This window comes from Hemiscyllium ocellatum, chromosome 19, assembly GCF_020745735.1.
Source record: "Hemiscyllium ocellatum isolate sHemOce1 chromosome 19, sHemOce1.pat.X.cur, whole genome shotgun sequence".
NCBI classification, from domain to species: Eukaryota; Metazoa; Chordata; class Chondrichthyes; order Orectolobiformes; family Hemiscylliidae; genus Hemiscyllium; species Hemiscyllium ocellatum.
The window spans coordinates 33,182,033-33,201,288 of NC_083419.1; the positions used below are offsets into that span (position 1 = coordinate 33,182,033).

At 38.0% G+C, this 19,256-nt stretch overlaps 1 protein-coding gene across 3 annotated transcripts in view; it reads right to left on the reverse strand.

Moving 5' to 3' along the window:
- Positions 1 to 16,225: 16,225 nt before the first annotated feature.
- The window catches only part of mdfic (MyoD family inhibitor domain containing), a 46,243-nt gene continuing 43,212 nt past the window's right edge, over positions 16,226 to 19,256 (reverse strand). For all 3 annotated transcript variants that reach the window (XM_060839358.1, XM_060839356.1, XM_060839357.1), the window contains exon 5: positions 16,226 to 17,500. In XM_060839358.1, coding sequence (XP_060695341.1) covers positions 17,250 to 17,500 — 251 coding nt within the window. In that variant the 3' untranslated portion in view covers positions 16,226 to 17,249. The remainder of the gene's footprint in view (positions 17,501 to 19,256) is intronic.

Genomic DNA, 19,256 nt, shown 5'->3' on the forward strand with positions numbered 1-19,256 from the left:
GATTGTCTTTCAATTGGGGCCACTCTGACATTTCCTTGGTTCATCTGTGTGGGTGTGCTCGTTTCTTAGTATTCTCAGAGTTGGATATACGATCATTATTATCTAGAGTAGGCTTTGATTACTTTACAGTTGTAAAATGCTGACAGGTTGTCATCCAGGCAGAAAAACCTAGAAGCTTGTCCTGAATCATTTCCTGTAGGTAGTTCCTATTCTAAAGAAGAATGTGAACACCTAATAAGAACAGTCAGAAGAGTCAATTAATCTTCAGCAATTTCTGGAGTTTGACAAAAAGGTGGTCAGAAACGCAAAATTCCACATTCGGGTTTTACAAATAAGGTACCAGATCAAATCTTCTGAAGTGAACATTCAATTAATGTTATTAGACACCCAGAATGTGTGCAATTTTATACAGAGAAATTCCAGGATCAAGTTTTGCCAATATATCAAACGACTATCAAATACAATTATGTGTGAGAACTAGATCAATAACTTCTTGCCATAAAGACAAGTAGTCTTACAATGCAAAGCCAAAATACTGCAAATGCTAGAAATCTGAACTGGAACAGAACATGCTGGAAATACACAGTGGGTCAAGCAGCAACTATGTGAGAGAAAAAGATCTACAGTCTCCTCGTCAAACCTTTACTTCGGAATCAGATATAGGTTTTAAGCAAGGGATTGGGTGGTGGGGGGGACAGTGGAGGAGTTGAAGAAGAATATAAAGGGATACTGTAACAAGGTGAAAGAGAGAAGACATTAAATTACAAAAACAATGTAAGTACCAAGAGTGTACTGAATCACATAGAGTGTCTGTCTTTCCCGTGCAATATTAAACTGAGTACCCTCCTCGGTGAATGTGAAAAATAAAGGAACACTATTTCAAAGATGACTAGGGAGTTCTCACCAGCACTGTGGTCAACATTTGTCCCTTAAATATCACATACAAAATTACCCAGTCATCACTACACTGTGATTTGTGGGAGTTTGCTATACTGGAATTTAGAGTATAAATCATGGCTAAACTTCAAAATTAAAATTACTTAGTTACCTGGAAAGCACTTTAGAATGTCTGGTAGTCATGAATGAATGCTGTATAAATGCCAAAGCAAATAGATTACTAGATAGAAATGAACTGAATGTGTCTGGACCTCATTTTGAACACTTTGTCCGGTTTTAGTGACGTCATATGGTAAGTGATTTGAAAAGGTTAGAGCAAGGTCACAAAAACGATAACTGGCAAGAAACCAGGTGTTATCTTTTTAATTTAGTAATGCCTAAATAGAAGGGCAAATTGATAGAAATATTTAAAGTCGCGAAGTGCCTAGTCTGTGCCAGACTGACAGATTATTGAATTTACATAAATTATAGAAGACAAGAGGTCAGGAATTATATTATACATGAGACAATTCTTCTTTTTCCAGAGAGTAAACCTATGAAATGTGTTGCTGGATTGTGTTGACATGCTGTAGATCTTCAAAGAAGAAGCTGAAACAGCTCCAAGCTGGAGCAGAGATCACAGCAGTTCTAGTAAGTAACAAGTCAGTGTCAATGTGGTCTCATTTTTTACAAATTGCACTTGGGATGTCAGCATCACTGGAAAGGCCAAAATATATTTGCTTATCTTTAGCAGATTGTGGTCTACTTTCTTGAAACACTGCAGCCCACTCTGGTATAGGTTTCAGTATTTTAATCCAGTGAGGCTAGGCTAAAGGCAGTAGTGTAATTCTAAATCAAGATGATTTAGATAGTTTGATCAGTACTGGCACGATCAAGCCATTTTCAGATGTAAAAAACAGCAAAACTTGTAAATGATATATACTAGTCTGACTTCTCTTGTAAACCTCCAGTGGAGATCCAGTATGATCAGTACATTCATTTCCAAGTGCTAACTTTTTCCAAATTGGACTTTCCCTTTGGTTTATGAAAGGTGCATATTGAAGGCCTCCAAAGAATATTCTGTCTCCTTGCTACCCTCAATGCTTCCAAATGTGTTTGATATGTACCTAACCAGATTCATCATTTGAGGGAAGGCAATAAATGGCAATCAGTAGATTTCCTTATGGACATCTGACCTGATACCAGGGAGTCAATATTGAAGACTCCAAAGTCCACTCTCCCCTGACTGTATACCATTGTACTGCCAACTGTGGTCATTTTAACTTGCTGAAAGGGCAGAGTAGCCAGGAGTCGTAGTGGAGGTGTTTAGGACATTGGCTAGAAGTTGGATTTCAGCATGACCTTCAAGTGTAAGTGCTCAGATGTTGGCAAAGTGGAGTAGTTTTGATCATTCAACGAGGAAAAACAGGAGTTCTCATTAAATTGAATAGTCTTCAGAAGGAACAAAGTTGACAGGAAGTATGCCAAGATGCAAAAATTTAAACATTAAGTAACACAGTATAGATATGCCGCTACATAATATATATCTTCTACTGCCAGAAGTCAATAAAATCCAACATGGTGATTAAAAAGATTTTGTCTGTGGACTTTTGTATCATAGGTGCTTTATTATTATTCAAAGGATCACAAACTCACATTTCTGACTACTATATCTCTTTACTTACTGTTGCATATAGTCGGGTATTGAAAGCAGCAGAATATGGAAACCTAAAATTCAGCAAATTCATCTCACTCATGCAACAAGTGAACTTTGTATTCTTTTTCAGCTTCAATTTTTAGCAGACAAAAGGAACCATCAAATCATAGTGAACATCTCTGGGAACTAATATTCTAGTATTATTTATTGCAAAACTATAAATTTCTCCATCATGACTTCTTTCAACCCGAAAACAGTATCTGAAGGCAGTGCGTGCACAGTTTAACATGGAAATTCAAAACGTGCCCTCAATGATTCTATGCTTCTCCAAAGGCAGCATCGCTAAAATCCCTGTAAGCTATAGTTAGGACTGATTAAGCAGTGGGAACTTCCATTTTTATGTAAAAATGAGTAAACATCGTTCCAAAAGTTAAACCTTATAAAATGGGACACAACCGTGTTTAAATGACATAGTCAGTTTTATTATGGGACTACCTCTCTGGCATTGAAAACGAATATTTGTAAAGATTAAAAAGAATTCACATATTTTTCAGATTTGCATATCAATTTCCATTCCATAATAAGTCCAAACACATCTAATTCTTTATTACACACTGTATAATGATTAAAAGTAATGGAAAGTAAGCATTTTTATTGCTTGCTTTGCTATTTGTGAGGACTTACCAACATGATCAGCTGCTCATCCGGCTGGACAGTATCAATGTTACTTCACACCTTGACTTGGATTCAGATCAAGCCAATATTTGGAAGGGTTAAATCCACACCTCAGCTATTACCTGATCTTTGTGAGCAGTGTTTCTCGCAGGCTGCTTTTCAAAGTCAATGGCAAGTACTATCACTTCACTACTAATCATAAAATTTGGGCCATTAATTTGAATTATTTTCAGGACTACTGGAAAATGTATTGCTTACTTTTAGTTGTGGGGATTGTTCTTTTATTGATCTTTAGACTTACATATCCGTGTTACATAGTGAGATTTGTAACAAAAGGGAAATAAACTATGCCGTTTCTCAGATAACACCTCACTAGAAATCACAGGCTTCACTTAACCAGTAAATAAACAACAAACTGCTCCACAGTTCAATTTCTTAAATGAAAATAATTGCATCAAAATAAGCTATAAACAGTAAAATATACTCACTTTATAGGCTCTTATGAAAGTCAGTGATGATTTCTTCCTGTGATTAAAATCTTCATGACTAAAGTAGAAATAATTATATTATCAAAATAAGCATCTGGTTTTCTAAAATAAAACAGCTTTCATCACCCATTTGTTATTATAAAAGCCCACAGTGAATATTCAGAATAAGTAGAGCCACCGCTGAAGCTAAGAATGGATGGGTGTGCACTCAGAAAGAGTTATGTTGTTGTATTGCACTTCTTTCAACAAATCAGAAAGTTATCAAAGATTTATGTACAATAAAACATTAATTCAATCTCCTCACACAAAAAAGGGCATTGTAAGGTACAATAAATTGGCAGTGGGATTCTTAAAAACTATGCTGCATATAGCAACATCAAATAACACTGAGCAGCTGTCCATTTCCAATTACATTGTGAATATGTTTAATAAAAGCAAACATATTACAACAGATCAGTACTTTTGCTGAAACACCTAGTCATGGAGTTATACAGATATACAGCATGGAAACAGACCCTGCATTCCAACTCATCCATGCCAACCAGATATCTGAAATAAATCTAGTTCCATTTACCAGCATTTAGCCCATATCCCACTAAATTCGTTCCTATTAGGATACCCACCCAGATGCCTTTTAAATCTTGTAATTGTACCTACCTCCACCACTTCCTCTTGCTGCTCATTCCATACACCTACCACACTGTGTGTGAAAAGATTGCCCCTCAGGTCCCTTTTAAATGTTTCCCCTCTCACCCTAAACCTATGCCCTCTAGTTTTAGACTCACCCACCCTGGGAAAAGACCTTGTCTATTTACCTTATCTACGCTCCACATGATTTTATAAACCTCTGTAAGGTAACTCCTCAGTTTCCGATGCTCCAATCTATTCGGACTCTTCCTTTAGCTCAAACCCTGTCATTATCCTTGTAAGACTTCTCTGAACTTTTTCAAATTTCACAACATGCTTCCTGTAGCAGGGAGGCCAGAATTGCATGCCATTTTCCAGAAGTGACGTAATTAACTCCCATACAGCTGCAACATGACCTCCCAACTCCTATATTCAGTGTAATGACCAATAAGGGCTTTCATGTAATATTTCACACTTAGATACAAGTAGATGTTTAAAGCACAATGAACTTAAGAATTAAAAGAACTTTGAAAAAGCATTAAGAATCTCTTTATATTTTACAGTTCAAAACCCCAATTTGGTGTTCCGACCATTTTTTTCATTCTTATCCATCTTCAGAAATATAGTAGTCGTGCCCATACTCGCAGGGGATACCTTCTAAGCCCTACCACAGAAACCCGAAACCACGGATAGGAGTGAGCCCAGTCATCTAAATGGGAAGTTTGCCTACCCTGCAGGTCCTGCATCCCTGGTTCTGCAAAGTTCCCTGTAATATGTTTGGGCAGTGGTAAACCACGGTTAACTGAAACCATGGAAACCATCTTCACAGATATGATGGTCGCCCTGTACATGTAATTATTTCTTGACTTATTTGCATTCTTTGCCTTAACAGCTAACCTGGGAAACTTTCCTCCAGGAATTCACTTTCACTGTTTCTTAGAAACAGTTCATATGAGTAACCTTCCTTTGATTTTTTTTTGATTTCCAATTTCTAACTTTTATTTTTTTTTAAATAACTTGAATGATTAACATTTATGGTGGAATTTCCCTTGTTAAAGAGGAGAACTGCAATGTCAAAAAAAACGGGCTGTTTAAATCAACAACAAAGTTATAAAAATAATTGATACTTCCTTCAATACATGGAGAAACATATGCAAGTTTCCACAAAGAAGCAATCTACTGGCAACAGCAATATATTTTAGACATCAGAACAGAACTCCAGTGTTCTCATTCTGGTGCATAGCATTCCCTATTATTCCATGCACCTCTTCTTTAAAGGTGGAAAAAAAAATCTATCTGCAGTCATTAATTACCTACCTAATTCCCAAAGGCAATAGTGTAGAGGTCACAAATCTGCCAAAGCCACAGCCTGCCAAAAATTATCTTATTTCAACATCCTGGTTGCAAAGATCATCATTTAGTAAGGAAGTCAACTTCATGCAACCTCAGTTCTGAATCTGAAAATGTTTTACATTTTAAAATATTGTGCAATTACAGAGGACATTTGAAGACAGCTGTTATGGAAATTATTGAATGGGAGGGACTCAGTCACTGAAAATACTGAGCGATACTCGGCAGGTTCCGAAGCCAGTGGCTGACAAACAACTGCAGCCAATCAATGTATTTTATCAAATTTAAGTAGGCCTCAAAGTCAAATTATAGTGGGCAAAATGCAACTAAAACTTACAATAAATATATAATAAAACAAGCCCAAATTCTAAAAAGAAAATATCCTGCTGAGTTGAAAACCAGTGCAAGTAATTTGTTTGGTGAACAGAATATCAAACAATAATCATTGAATTTGGGACAAGTACCAAATAGCATCAAAATTTACAAACAGTTCCAAAACAAATTAGAAAAACTAGATTAATTGACTCTCCTTGTATCAGTTCATTCTGTATACTGCTGGTACAGAGAACTCTTAATTTAAAATAAATAAAAGTTCCTTCTGAACTAGAACATGATGTGACAAAGTTTGCTTTTTGGTAAACGGAGGTCAAACTTATTTTGAAATGCTTTAAACTAAGTTAACAGATCTAATGAGGCAAATGGAAAAACTTATTCAGAGTCTGATTTTTTTTTTCCTCTCTTAAATAGTGTTTGAACTGTGCAAATCCACCCTCCAAGGAATATAGAACTCTTGGGGCAGTATTCTTTCCATTCAGTCGTAAAACATAATAGGTTCTGTAGAGTGTGTATAACAAATGGTAACATTCTAAATACCTAATCATAAGTCAGAATGTGTGGAGGCATATGAGACAAAGGAAAATGGTAGCTGTTTGCATTGAAATACAATTGGCTGTTCTCGTCTGGCATAGTCATTTCACCTCTACTGTGAAAAAGATTGTATCTTTTTTACTTTTCTGCACTTTTGATCTGGGACTGAAGTGGAAAAAGGACCATTTTATACACCAAGGATTGTAAAAGGAGTTGTTGCTCTTGCTAAAAGCAAGTTAATGGATGTCCATTCGAAGTATTTACATTTTGCTCAAGTGGTGGAGGAGGTTTAGTTGCAGACTAACTGTCATAAAGTGGGTGTGTACAAAGTGAGATTCAACTGGCATCAAGTAGATGATTGAAAACTGGTGACCGCTCATAGACCAATGACAAAGTTAAAAATTACATCACACCAGGTTATAGTCCAACAGGTTTAATTGGAAGCACTAGCTTTCAAAGCACTGCTCCTTCATCAGGTGGTTGTGGAGTACGCAACCAACTGATGAAGGAGCAGTGCTCCAAAAGCTAGTGCTTCCAGTTAAACCTGTTGGACTATGACCTGGTGTGTAATTTTTAAACTTTTTATACCCCAGTCCAACAACGGCATCTCCAATTCAATGACAATGACCTTCTACCTGTCAACAACTATGTTATTGGTTCCCAGATGGTTGAATAGCATATGGCGTGAAGAAGATAGCCAAAACCTTCAAATCTCCAAGAGGAAAGATTCTGTCTTTTCATCTGCAGTCTCAAGAATAATTAATGCCTAAAAAAGTCAGTGGAAGCTGTTACTTTTAAACAATAAGTCAGAGATTTTATAAATGTGCATCAGCTGCCCTGTGCCTTGTTCAAGTAAGTGAACATACCTGGAAAAGTTCTGGAATTATATGTCGTCAAATTATTGTTGTTTACCTTATTTGTAATAAGTAGAGATTTTTGTTAAGTACTGAAACCTGATCGGAGGATTCTGTCAACCTGGATTTAAAATGACAAGTTAACTGAAGAATTTTGAGTACTGTGGTAATAACACCTTTAATTTCTGTGATGACTGCTTGGAAAGTGATCTCCAAGTGAGGTGTTCTGACAGACTGTGGGCAGGTATCTTGAAACCACTTCAATCAAGTCCCATTGTTAACACACTGTTGTGTTGTACACTTGAAAGTAATGCATGCTTTAAAATATTTAAATAACAATTAACCCCACTGCTTCAAAAATGTTAAAACACGCGAAATAAAATACCTGACAAAATAACTTTGTAACTTTCAGGTCAAAACCAAGCAGTCAGCTTTCTGACCAGCACAAGAATCATCTCAGCAAATCCTGTGAACAGAGGCCACTGAACTACTTTCCAAATTGTCCTACTGTTCATAACACCCATATTTCTTCCCAGTCTATGAGTGAGTGAGTTGTTGCAGAGGGAGTGTATTAAGAGATTAGAGTTTTAACAAGTAACATTATTTGCCAACAGTTTATAATTGTTTATCTATCACTAGAGCCTATTGACTTGCAATTATTGTTAGGGACAGAAACCTGGTTTGTTCTCCAATTCATCCTGAATTGAAAATTATAAAGTGTGGAATCCTCGTACTTTGAGATCTTTAATTGTTGTGTTGACTCTGGGACAATTGAAACTCAATTGCCAGCACACTATACAAGCAAGGCATGATACAAGGGAGAGTTATGCACAGGAAGTATGATAAATGATTGAAACAAAAACAGAAATTGGTGGAGAAACTCAGCAAGCCTGGCAGTATCTGTGGAGAGAAAGCAGTGTTACTGTTTCGAGTTCAGTGACCATTCTTCAGAGTTCATACTGTTTGTATTACATGCAATTTGATAATGTTGGTCAACGTAATCTTTAAAATAAAAATTTTGCCCAGAAAATGTAATTATCAACTTACCTTCTCAGTCTCAATATTCGGAGGAAGCCGCGTCATCATCATGCTCATTCCAGAGTGTTATGTTTCAAAACAGCAGCAACAATGGTCAGTTGTAAAGATGGATCACTAAAATAAAAGAACTATGGATTCGGGAAATTTGAAACAAGAACAGAAACTGACAGCATCTGAGGGGAGAAAACAGAGTCCAGTGAGTTCAATTAATGTTTGTGATCTAACTCACAGCAAGGAATTTTACATGGCAGTGTTACTAAGGTAAACTTCCTTCATCCTCATGCTCCACTTCCTTTTCAGGGAACTTGAAGGTAGTTCCATTTTGTGTAGGTAGATTATAGACCATGCAGCAAACAACGATATGTCACTATAATACTTTGAGCTGCATTCAAGAACTCACGCACTCTTTAGGAAGTAGAATCATTCAGCTGAATAAAGCAAAACTGTAGCTAAGTGCAAATTTCAGCAAGTCTAATGGGTAGCTTCTCTCCATAAGGTCTAACAACATACTTCACAAAATTCTCATATATAAGCTTGGTGTTGTAGAGGCATTGTGTCATATTGAACTCACTAGTGAGGGACGCGGCCAGAACCTTCCAGATTTCCAACCACCTGCACCATATTTGAAGTCCATTTGTGGACCAGGTTAAATTGCTAGCCAGATATAACATTTCACAATAAATGTAGTGGGAATGATAAGGCATCTCACATTTGTTAACATATTGCTACTTTCTACCTTCATGTGTCTGATCAACTGTCAATTTAACTCCAGCTACATGAATGAAGTAACATAAGCTCATCTCCCACAGCACAATACAATGTCAGAAAGCTGCCTAATAGAATGCTACTTTTCCCCTAATGCCCAATGAGCCTATCTTACCATTGTTTGATTGCAAACACATGTTGGAAAGATTTCAAACTGTTGAAAAAGTTGGCTTTCCCTGTCGTTTAATAAAAGTTGAGAAAAGAACTAAAATAAAGTACATTTGCTTCTGGGAATAAACTGTGGCTGCTTGCTTTTTCATTATCAACACACTTCCTGTCAATGAATGTTTAATTCACGTAAAATTGATCTGCTGGATCCAGCTGTCAACAAAGTTCAGTCTGATTTGAGACACCCGACACTGCTCCATTCTAGGTCACAGAAGGTGACATTGCTCCTGCTCAATTTCTTCATCTTCCTCCTCAGAAGACTGCTGCTGCTCTGCCAGTGCTTCAACATCCATTACATTACCTCTTTGTGATCTACTACACAATGAGAGCAGGCAAAGTGTAATGCAAAGCCCCACCTCTGACACAATGGAAGAATGGGCTATATAATTTCTACGCTTAGCCTCAATGTATTGCATATTGGAATCACCAACCATAGTTGAATAGATCTTTGAAAGTTGCCACCCACTTTGATAGAGTTGCTAGCAAGGCATACAATGTGTTAGCTTTTATTGATAGAAGGATTGAGTTTTGGAAATATGAGTTGGAAGTGTACAAAACTCTGGTGCAGCTGCACTTGGAGTATTGCATACAGTTCTGGCCATTGCATTATAGGAAGGGTGTGGAAGCTTTGGAAAGGGTTCAGAGTAGATTTACTAGGATATTGACTGGTATGGAGGGAAGGTCTTACGAGGAAAGGCTGAGGGACTTGAGGCTGTTTTCATTATAGAGAAGAAGGTCGAAAGGTGACTTTATTGAGACATATAATCAGAGGGTTAGAAAGGGAGGACAGTAAGAGCCTTTTTCCTCAAATGGTGATGGCTAGCACAAGGATACATAGCTTTAAACTGAGGGGTGATATATATAGGACAGATGCCAGAAGTAGTTTCTTTACTCAGAGAGTGGTAGGGGCATGGAAAGCATAGCCTGCAACAGTAGTAGACTCATTACTTTAAGGGCATTTAAATGGTCAATGGATAGGCATATGGATGAGAATGAAATAGTGTAGGTTAGACAGGCTTCAGATTGTTGTGCTGACCTGTGAAACCATCGAGGGCCGAAGGGCCTGTACTGTGCTGGATCATTCTATGTTCTTGTTGTCTTCCAGTAATCATCCTTATAAGGAATCTGTTGTTTAACTGGAGCAGGAACCTGAAAAAGTTCAAGGATATAGGCATCCTGGCATCTTAGAAGGTCCCTGACAGACTTCGAAGATGTATTATTCATCATCACAAATGACTTCGAAATCTTTCCTGTTGATGAGTCAGGTTGATTATATGGCATTCTGAACGCAAGGTGTATATAGCCTGTCACATCTTGTATGTAGGGAAAACCAACTATACTGGCAAGGTCTACTGCCCAGATTAAAACACTGACCCCATATTACAGAAATAAGATGAAGCAGTACAATCTGTCACAAATTCCGTCAGGAATAACCTAGGTACATTTGTGGGCTGCACAATAATGTGGTCACAGTTCCAATAAATCTGTGTGGGCAGTATCAGAAAGAAAACAGGTTGTCCAAACTCTTTTGGACCCATTAGAGACTTTGAACAATAGGTTACAAATGAACTTACCTAGCTCTCCCACAAAATCAGATTGGTCAAATCACTCTAGACACAAAGTTGATACTGATGCAAACTGTCACAACTTTATTAAGGAACAAGTAACAGTAAGACTTTAGTACTAACAATACTATTCCAAATCTGCTCAATCCCCTTGTCAGAATTCTCTTTCTCATTCCAAATGGTTAATTAGTGTTTGCCAAGCCGGTCACTTTTTCTTTGCCTCCAGAATGTCTAAGAGATCCATCTGCAGGAAAGCTCTGTTTTTAGATCCTTTGTGGTTTTCTGGAACTTTCATAGTTCTGTCGAATCAGGGAGACTCGCTTCATGGTTCAAAGCATTGTCAATTATTTAGGTGGCTTGCTAATGATTTTTTTGTGTAGCAGGGCCTGGATACCCTTCTGTCAACCATTACAATGTACTGTTCACCCCAAACCACCCCCCACCCCCCAAATCAAACTCAGGGAGGTGGAGCCTGATAAACACCACTCTCCCAATCTCTGTAATAAACCACATTATCCAGTGCACTACCATCTCCCACATTTCTTTGTTGAGTTTGTCCCTACATAATTTTTGACCAGTCTACAATCGAGCCTACTGCCTCCAATCCCCAAAAGTGATTTCCCCAGAGATCTCACCATGGCACCACAGTAGCAGCTGCTGGACCTATAGCTTGGACCTATAGTCCTGACTGATAGCTGTATAGCTCCCTTATCACTATTGCCCTGACTGGTTTGCACTGGTGTTGTAGGATTGACAATGACCCCTTCTCCACACTGCTGCGTTAAGAACCCTTGACCCTGAATTTCTTGACCAGCTGACTGTGTATTTCCAAGCCCCTGGACTGTGATTAGACACTATAATTGACTGGCCAAGGCTGAACCCCAGATTGATGACCATCCCCTTTACACAAGTGAGGACTATCCCCTTATACTTTGAGACATGGCCATTTGGTTGAAGCACAGTGAGCTTGCCATTGCAGCTGCTGGCATCGTGCTGGAGGTGTAGCACTGACATTGGCAGGTGCCATACAGCAACATGGCCAACCCCTTGATGGATCACTACTGACAACAATGACAAGCTGCCTGTCTAAACTTAAAAAGAAAATGCAAGAGCTGAGAGCCTGAAAGTTCAGAATGAGGCAAAGTGCACAAGCAATGGGCAAGGCGGAGGCATCAAAGATGATGCAAAGCAAATGAATGCAAGTAAGCAGAGATCCCAGAGGTGTATCCTGCTTCAATGTGTGCATAAAGTGACCTGGCAGCACCATTATAATGAAAGATGCTGGTGTGCTCCAAAGCACAGCATTAGGGTAGATAGCTGTATTCTAAATGAGTCAGGTATGACATGACGTGTTGAGGCTCAAAAAAAAGTGCTGACCTCCATCTACTGGGGGAGTAGGTGGGGGTGACATCTCTATCCATGTGATGTATACTGTAGCAATATAGGTTGCTCGCTAAGATGGAGGCCTGGAGGAGTAAGCTGCAAGCTGGAGACATAGGATACTTGCTTTTATTTTCACATTAAGAATCCTTGCCACCTACTTTCGTTTCACCATGTGGAAGAACAGAAAACCATGTATGAAATGAGGTAAGAATAGGTAACAAAATGTTAATGCATATTGCCAGTCACTACTGAGAACCTCATTTTGCGTCAAACCTCAGGTGAAAAACATCATCTGACTTTTTTTTCCTCAACATTAAGAATCTGAGTTTTTGTCATTTTTTGCCACTAACCACTGCCAATTTTGTTGAAGGTTTGGGAAAATTCTGGGCATTGTTTCAGAAAGCAAATAGTTTACTCAGAGCCCTTATAACTCTGTGACTCTCATTAAATTACTACGCATGGGGGAGATCCAAGATGGCGGTGACTCAGCAAGTCTGAGTTTACAGTGCTCTTCCCAAAACCTGGGTAAAGTGAGTTACTCACCCCCACCACACTTACCAAACCACCCAAAAAAATTTTCTAACCTTAATTAGCTGCTTACTATTATATTTAAGCAGTTTAATATTAAGTGGATAATGAGTAAACCAAAGGGATCCCGCAGCTCTCAGAAAACAAAGACCCCTCCCCCACCCTCCTCTCCTCCTCAGGCTGCAGCTGATGTAAAAACAGGCCTTATAGAGATGATTGCCAGGCTGGAAACGACACTCGTCAATTTCATCGCAGAATCCAGACAGAGATGGAATGCATTCGAAGAAAAGCTACAAAAGCACAGCCAGGCTATTGAGGAACTGCAGGGCCGAGTGGAGGGGGCGGAGCTAAAGGCCACGACCTCCGAGGCTGCAGCACAAACAGCTGCAGAACAGGTGCGAGCTCTGGAGCAGAGAGTCAGGGCCTTTGAAATCTACATGGATGACCTGGATAATAGAAATCGGAGAAAGAATATCCGTCTTCTGGGCCTCCCTGAACAAGAAGAGAAGGGACAGTTAGCAGTATTTCTGGAGCGATAGCTGCCCCAGCTTTTAAACCTGGGGGCTGAAACTGATCGGGTAAGGGTGGAGTGGGCCTACCGGGTCGCAGTACGCGGATCTGGCCCAAACCAGCGCCCACGCCCGGTCCTGTTCCGGCTGCAGAGTTATAGGGAGAGGCAGATACTCCTGGATGCCTCCAGAAATCTTGGAAAGGATCCTAAAGCTATGATTCATGAAGGATCCAAGATTATGTTATTTCAGGACTTCTCCCCAGCTCTGGCACGAAGGAGGAAGGCGTTTGATGAGGTGAAGAAATGTCTAAGGAACTTAAATATTCATTACACCTTACGCTACCCAGCGACGTTATGCTTTAACCACGAAGGATCCGAGTATAATTTTAGATCACCAGAAGAGGCTAAGGAACTTTTAGACTCGTTTAAATAAATCGTAAGAGACAATTTATGTTGGTTTGCCTCTTCCACACTCCGTGGGGAGAAGTGGATACTTTACTGTACTTTACTTTTGCTTCTGGGAGCAGGGTTGTCTTCCATTGCTATTTTATGTTATTATACTTAACTGTAATTTGTTGTAATTTTATAGTTATGAGTGTTTGTACGTGGCATTGATGCTATCAGATATACTCAGGTATGGGTGGGGAGGGGCGGGGGTAGGGCGCTCACTGTTAACTCTAGCTCGGTATTATATCTAAATCCTATTAAGGAGCGCCCGGGTCAAGGGTGGGACACTGTTTGGGAGAGGATATGGTGGACCTTTAGAAAGGAAATAAGGCCCCCTGAGAACAAGGGGGAGGATCTCCATCCAAACATGTTTTATTTTTTTTGTTCTTATTGTTTGGAAATAGTTTCCTTTTTATTATACTGTTATGAGTGTATTAGAGAACATTTTCTCTTGTTTGAAGGATGTAAGTGACTCAACTATACACTCTGGATAATTGTGGATTAGATTAGTAGTTAACTGAGTTTCATTGTTTTTCTTTCTTCTTTAGTATCATTCCTTTGAATTTTGATGATTATATATTTAAGATCTATTTTTATATTAATGTTTGTGCTTGAAAGTTCTGTTTATTTTTGTAAATCTGTCAAAATATTAAATTTGTAATAAAAATATCTTTAAAAAAAAAATTACTACGCATTACCTATGACAAGGTTCCATTTAGAGTCATGAGTCAGTTTGTAAGGGGTTAGTCTAATCATCACTGGCCAGCCTGCCATGCAAATAGTGAGAGTAGTATTAAATAGGGAGACAAGCGTGTGTTATGATTTCTGGTCCAAAATCTGAACATATTTTTATATGCACTGACAAAATATTAAGCATTGATTGATTAATTGAAAGAATTTCCTATTAAAGGATGATTGACACTCAAAGGAGGGGGATGATGGTTTCGAGAGAAGGATTCAGGTTTCCATGACTGCAATCCCTCCCTAAATTTGCAAGAAGCCATTATTATGGGAAAAGCAGTGCCCTAATGCTCTAAATTTCTTTGGAAATCCTCCAGGAGGAAGATGATACATTGTAAGAATGTATCAGTGACTTGCCAGACTACAAGCACAGAAATCTGTGCTTTCTGTTTTACTGATGCCACTAGATGCCGTTTGCAACAATTCAAACATATGAAAGTTTATAGACACAGTGATCTGAATTTCCTTGGGCAGTGTAGTGCATACACTATCATTGAGCTGCAATTCTCACTCCAACAGATGGCACAAATAGTAATGCCTCTTTCTTGGCAGACAGTTCAATACATCCTGCTTCTCCAGTTGCAGAATGTTTGGTTTTGGAATGCCTTTTTCACTGTCACATCCTTTACAGCTCTTGCTGCTACTGTTTAATTGTGATGCCAGTTTAAAAGGTACAACTACAGAATTCTCATGTTCAGCCATTATGAATAAGCAAATATCAAGGTTTCTTTTACAAATTCATGCTCACAAATACCTAAAATATGGGCCAAATCAACCGAAAAGATGCCAAAAAGCATCCCTGAAGCCTAAAGTAAATAACCAGAGACCAGCCTTATTGAAGGTGATGATCTATTAAATACTCATGAAAAGGTAGTCACCAACTCTTCTTCTCATGTTTTGCTGTTCAAGTTAAAGGAAATAACTTTTCAGGTATGCACAGAATCAATTTTATAAAGTACAACATAAAGATTACCATACTTAAGTTATACATTCTTTTAGAAAGCCACCAAGGAGGTTTAGTACTTTTGGTTTGCCAACAGTACAAGAGAAACGCCAAACTATCAAATTGCACTTTTTGGAATCAGCTTTTTAAACACAAAGTACTTAATAATGCTGGCCACAGCATTCCTAATATAATAAAAGGTTACTCTCTGCAAGACCATTTTTTTGCCTCAGGAATGGATTTAAAATCATATTCACTCATGTACGTTTTTATAAACAACATTTCACAGACTTGTGTGGGGGGTTAGGTTGATATTTTATAGCCAACATTTAATCTCAAACCATTATATACCAATCCATTACTCTTACAGCTTGACATATACAACTCATGAATGATCGTATTTTAAAAAATGAAGAAAAGTTTGCCTAGCAAAACTGCCTTGACTACATATAGACTTACAGCTGTACCTATTGTCTAACAAATGAAGTAATATTCAAGGGCTTCATTATTTGCACTGTCAGACTCTTTAGCTGTTATGTAGTCGTCATTTTCATTGTTCAGTGTGATCCATATTTACACATCCTTTAAAAAGTTAGTAACATTAAGAGGAAGAGAAATAATGCTTCAATTCAGAACATATTCAATAAAGTTCAATTTGTCAATCCAGATTACACATCCACACAGGATTGAACAAAATATAGCCACATCTTTAAAGTCTAATTACTTTATTTTGATGTCGGTTGTTTTAGTACATGGCTTAGGATAATGTTCTAGTCTTTAAAAAAAAACAGAAAGGCATAAAAATATATGTATCTGGCTTCCTTTGGTTTATCTCACAAAATAAAGCTACATACAAATCAAAAAGGAAAAAAAAACTTGTTAAAAATGTTAGCAAATGTTTCCATCCAGCAATACTATATTGCTTTATCAGCTTAATTTGGTCCATTATTACTCAACACAAAGTTTCCAGAAAATGTCCAGGAAAAAAGTCTTAAATTAAAGAAAACAAGAGTATGGAAAAATTCCTCCCACTTTCCCCATGCAGGTACGCTTAATCTGGTTTTCAATTAAAAAATTACTTCAGGAAATTAAGCAGAGATGAATATTTGTAAAAAAAAATCATTGTTTTTAAGGGTGCATCAAAAAGCATTTACAAAATCAAATCTTTAATTTGTTTTTAAACCAGACACTTAAAGAATGTTCTTAACAGTAGTTTACAGTAAAATGCATATTTAATAATTTAATATGGTATTTAATGGAATTCACAACCAAACAGATTCCTTTAATGTGAACCAAAAGCATCAAGAAAAATTAAGGCAGAAAGTTGTGAACCTGGATTGTAAATCTAACTATATAATACATACTTTTTTAAAAAAAATTCTTTATCACAAACAACATACAACATGAATGCATTTCAAAAGTCTGAGGAGAAACAGCTTTGGTTTTGAAACTGTATATTAACTAACATGTATATATTTAATGTTCGTTGGCAACACCTTTGCCTATTAACAAAGCAACATTTGCAAACTCGAACTGCACATTTTTAAAACAAAAATCACCAAATCTATGGTCCATATTCATATAGAGAGATGATATAAGATTCCACACAAGTTATTTTTAGGTCTATGTAGAAGTGAGTGCAACCGTTTTGTCTTCACAATGTTGAACACGACCAGAGTATTTTGACATCTCCTGTCTTGGCAACAGGATGAACACTGTCTCCAGTTTATTCAGCTTGCTTTTAGAAATCATGCTGCTCCAGATGATCAAGAAGGAAAGCAAATCCCACAACATTCCATACAGATTTCCAAGCAATCTGAAGACTCGCAGCAGGCATCCATAATGCCACAATCCATGTCACATGGGCAGTTACAATCATCCCCAAGATCATCTGCTCCACAACAGCAGCAACAGTTTTCAGATGTACAGATACCACAGGAAGCTTGTCCCAGGATAATGTTGCAGAAGGTGACGAACTCACAGAATAGACAGGTGAGAATGCAATGTACACAGCCATCTTCAATGGGGAAAACAGAATGCAAATTACTAGTTACACCACAAATTGTAATTGGGGGAAGGAAAGGGAATAAAAGGATGGCATCACACAATAGCAAGATAATAGACAACACTAAGTTAAAACACATTGAAGATGTTTCCTGATCAGCAGTAAATGTACAATGATCATTCTGTTACTGTAAAAATGAATTATTTGAGAAATCTACAGGGGACATTCAAATTGGCCAAGATAAAGCAGCAGATCTGAGCACTGGGAGCAGTTCAGGTTTCAAAAAAAAAATGAGGCAGGATCTCATTAAAGCCTATGAAATTCTAACAGGATTAGACCAAGTGAATGCAGGAAGGATGGCACAAATAACACAGAACCAGATCTCACAGTCTAAGGATACGGGGTACACCGTGTAGGATCGAGCCCAGGAGAAATTTCTTCACCCAGAAAGTGGGGAGCCTGTGAAATTCTCTGCCACCGGAAGCAGTTGAGGTCAAAACACAATGTTTTCAAGAGTTAGATATAGTTTTTAGGGCTAAAGGAATCAAAGAAAAAGGAGAGAAAGTGGGAAAAGTGGACTGAGTTTTGATGATAAATTCCAAATGGTGGAGAGGCTCAAAGTGCCAAATGACTTGCTCCTACTCCTATTTTCTATATTTCTACATTTAACATCAATATTGGGTAGCAGAAATATTGAAGTATTTCAATATTCCGGTTTACCCAATTCACACTGCAGTGATCCCGATAGAAAGAAAGAGAAAAAAAAAATCATTCTACTTTGTGTTCCATTCCCTAAAACACCAAAAGCAAATATTATGACAGCGTACATCTGGCTGTGGCAAGGGATACTAAATGAAGCATTCAATTTCCTTTCATATGTCCAAGGAAATATATCATGCTGTTTTGAAGTGATTAAACTGGGTGTTCCTTTCTTGACCATGTTAAGATTCTAAAAAGACCAGGACTGTAAAGTACTTTTGAACTGTGCTTGAAGTAACCCGAGGCATCAGTATACAGGCTGGATAAAAGACACATTGAAGTTTTAGTGGCTTCTGCATTCTTCACAGAATGTTACACACAAGTATAAACCATTTTGCTTAATTTATATCAATGTTGGAGTTCATGAAAAATCAGTTCTTTACTTAAAAGTTAATGTGTTGATGAGTATGCATTGAAAAAGATGAAATCACATGCAAGTGTCTAGCTAGAATCATAAATTACACATTAACAAAACAAATATGAGGCAAGTAGTTCAATTTGAAGATAATATCTAAAACGTTTATCCAATACATCCCTGCCTATCAGCACCAGGGACCCAGGTTCAATTCCAGCCTCGGGCGACTGTCTGTGTGGAGTTTGCACATTCCCCGTGTCTGCGTGGGTTTCCTCTGGGTGCTCCAGTTTCATCCCACACAGTCTAACAATGTGCAGGTTAGGTGGATTAATTATGCTAAGTTGCCCTTGTGTTCAGGGATGTATAGGTTAGGTGCATTAGTCAGGGTTAAATATAGGGTAGGGGGAAAGGAGTCTGGGTGGGTTACTCTTCGGAGGGTCGACGTGGCCTTGTTGGACCGAAGGGCCTGTTTCCACACTGTAGGGGTTTTATCTAATATAACTGAAGTCTTCCATAGAGTTTCAATGATTTATATGAATAATAAAAACTGTTTGGTGATTGCATTTTGTGCTATGCAATGGAATTCTTTCCACTTGAGTGTTCAATATCACCAGCATGAAACATTCCCTTTTCAGATGCAGAAACAAAACTTCC